The sequence below is a fragment of the Octopus bimaculoides genome, chromosome 6 (assembly GCF_001194135.2).
Source record: "Octopus bimaculoides isolate UCB-OBI-ISO-001 chromosome 6, ASM119413v2, whole genome shotgun sequence".
Lineage (NCBI taxonomy): Eukaryota > Metazoa > Mollusca > Cephalopoda > Octopoda > Octopodidae > Octopus > Octopus bimaculoides.
Window position 1 is genome coordinate 12,970,789 of NC_068986.1, and position 1,144 is coordinate 12,971,932.

The 1,144-nt window shown below is 39.4% G+C and overlaps 1 protein-coding gene across 2 annotated transcripts in view; it reads right to left on the reverse strand.

The window, feature by feature from the left end:
- Window positions 1-1,138, reverse strand: part of LOC106880445 (lethal(2) giant larvae protein homolog 1) — a 69,246-nt gene extending 68,108 nt beyond the window's left edge. For both annotated transcript variants that reach the window (XM_052968619.1, XM_014930366.2), the window contains exon 1: window positions 1,108-1,138. In XM_052968619.1, the coding sequence (XP_052824579.1) occupies window positions 1,108-1,115 (8 nt within the window). In that variant the 5' untranslated portion in view covers window positions 1,116-1,138. The remainder of the gene's footprint in view (window positions 1-1,107) is intronic.
- Window positions 1,139-1,144: the final 6 nt, after the last annotated feature.

The following is a 1,144-nucleotide window of genomic DNA, read 5'->3' on the forward strand; positions in this document are numbered from 1 at the left end:
TGTGTGTGTGTGTGTAAAACTGATGAATACAGCATTTAAAATGCTGTATTGATAGATATTTAATACTTGGTTGCTTCTAATCAAACTGCAGAATATCCATGGGATTGATCAGCAAATCCCAATACTTCTACAAATGTAACAGCTACAATTGATTTAAAGCCCTCACTTCAACTGCAGTTTGATAACGCAACTAATTGGTGGAATTGATTTACCACGCACACAATGTCAGCATGATCGTAGTTTGAGAGGTCAAGGACATGTTCTATCAATTATGCAAAATATACACCCACAGAAGTGGATAGAAGGCAGCACTGTTTTCATTCATTTATCATTATTTTAACATCCCCTTTTTCATGTTTGCATGAGTCAGATGGATATCAATGGGGCAGTTTTTCTATGGTCAAATGCCCTTCTTATTGCCAGCCCTCACTTATTTTCATGTAAGGAATTAGTTTCCACATGGCCAGACATGTTCCGCAGAAGATTGGAAATGAATGGCCCTGCTTGTATGACATTGGCACTCATTTACAATTATCACACAATATCGAGACAAAGATAGACAGGGCTTCTTTCAGTTTCAGTTTACGAAATCTACTCACTCATAAGGCTTAAGATTTTGGCCAGCCTTGAGCCATGGTGCCAAACAGTGGGGCTGAACCTGAAACCATGTAGTTGCAAAGTAGAATTCTTAGGCACACAACCATGCTTTGAATATATAAATTAGAAGGTTCTAATTGAACCATCATCATCATCATCATTATTTAACATCTGCTTTCCATGCTGGCATGGGTTGGACGTTTTGACTAGGGTCTGGGAAGCCAGGAGGCTGCACCAGGCTCCAATCTCATCTGGCAGTGTTTCTACAGCTGGATGCCCTTCCTAATACCAACCACTCGGAGAGTCTAGTCGGTGCTTTTTACGTGCCACCAGCACAGGGGCCAGAGGGGGCTGGCATCAACCACGATCGGTTGGGGCATTTTGAAAAATGTTTAACTTGAAGAAATCAACATTTGTTCATAGCTATATTTTGATCAAGTTGAAAAAAAAAAACAAACAAAAAAAAAAAACAAAATGGTTCCAAATGAAGAATTTGATTTCTACATTTACCTTTGCATGACGACATCTTGGCTGATGATTTGTTCCA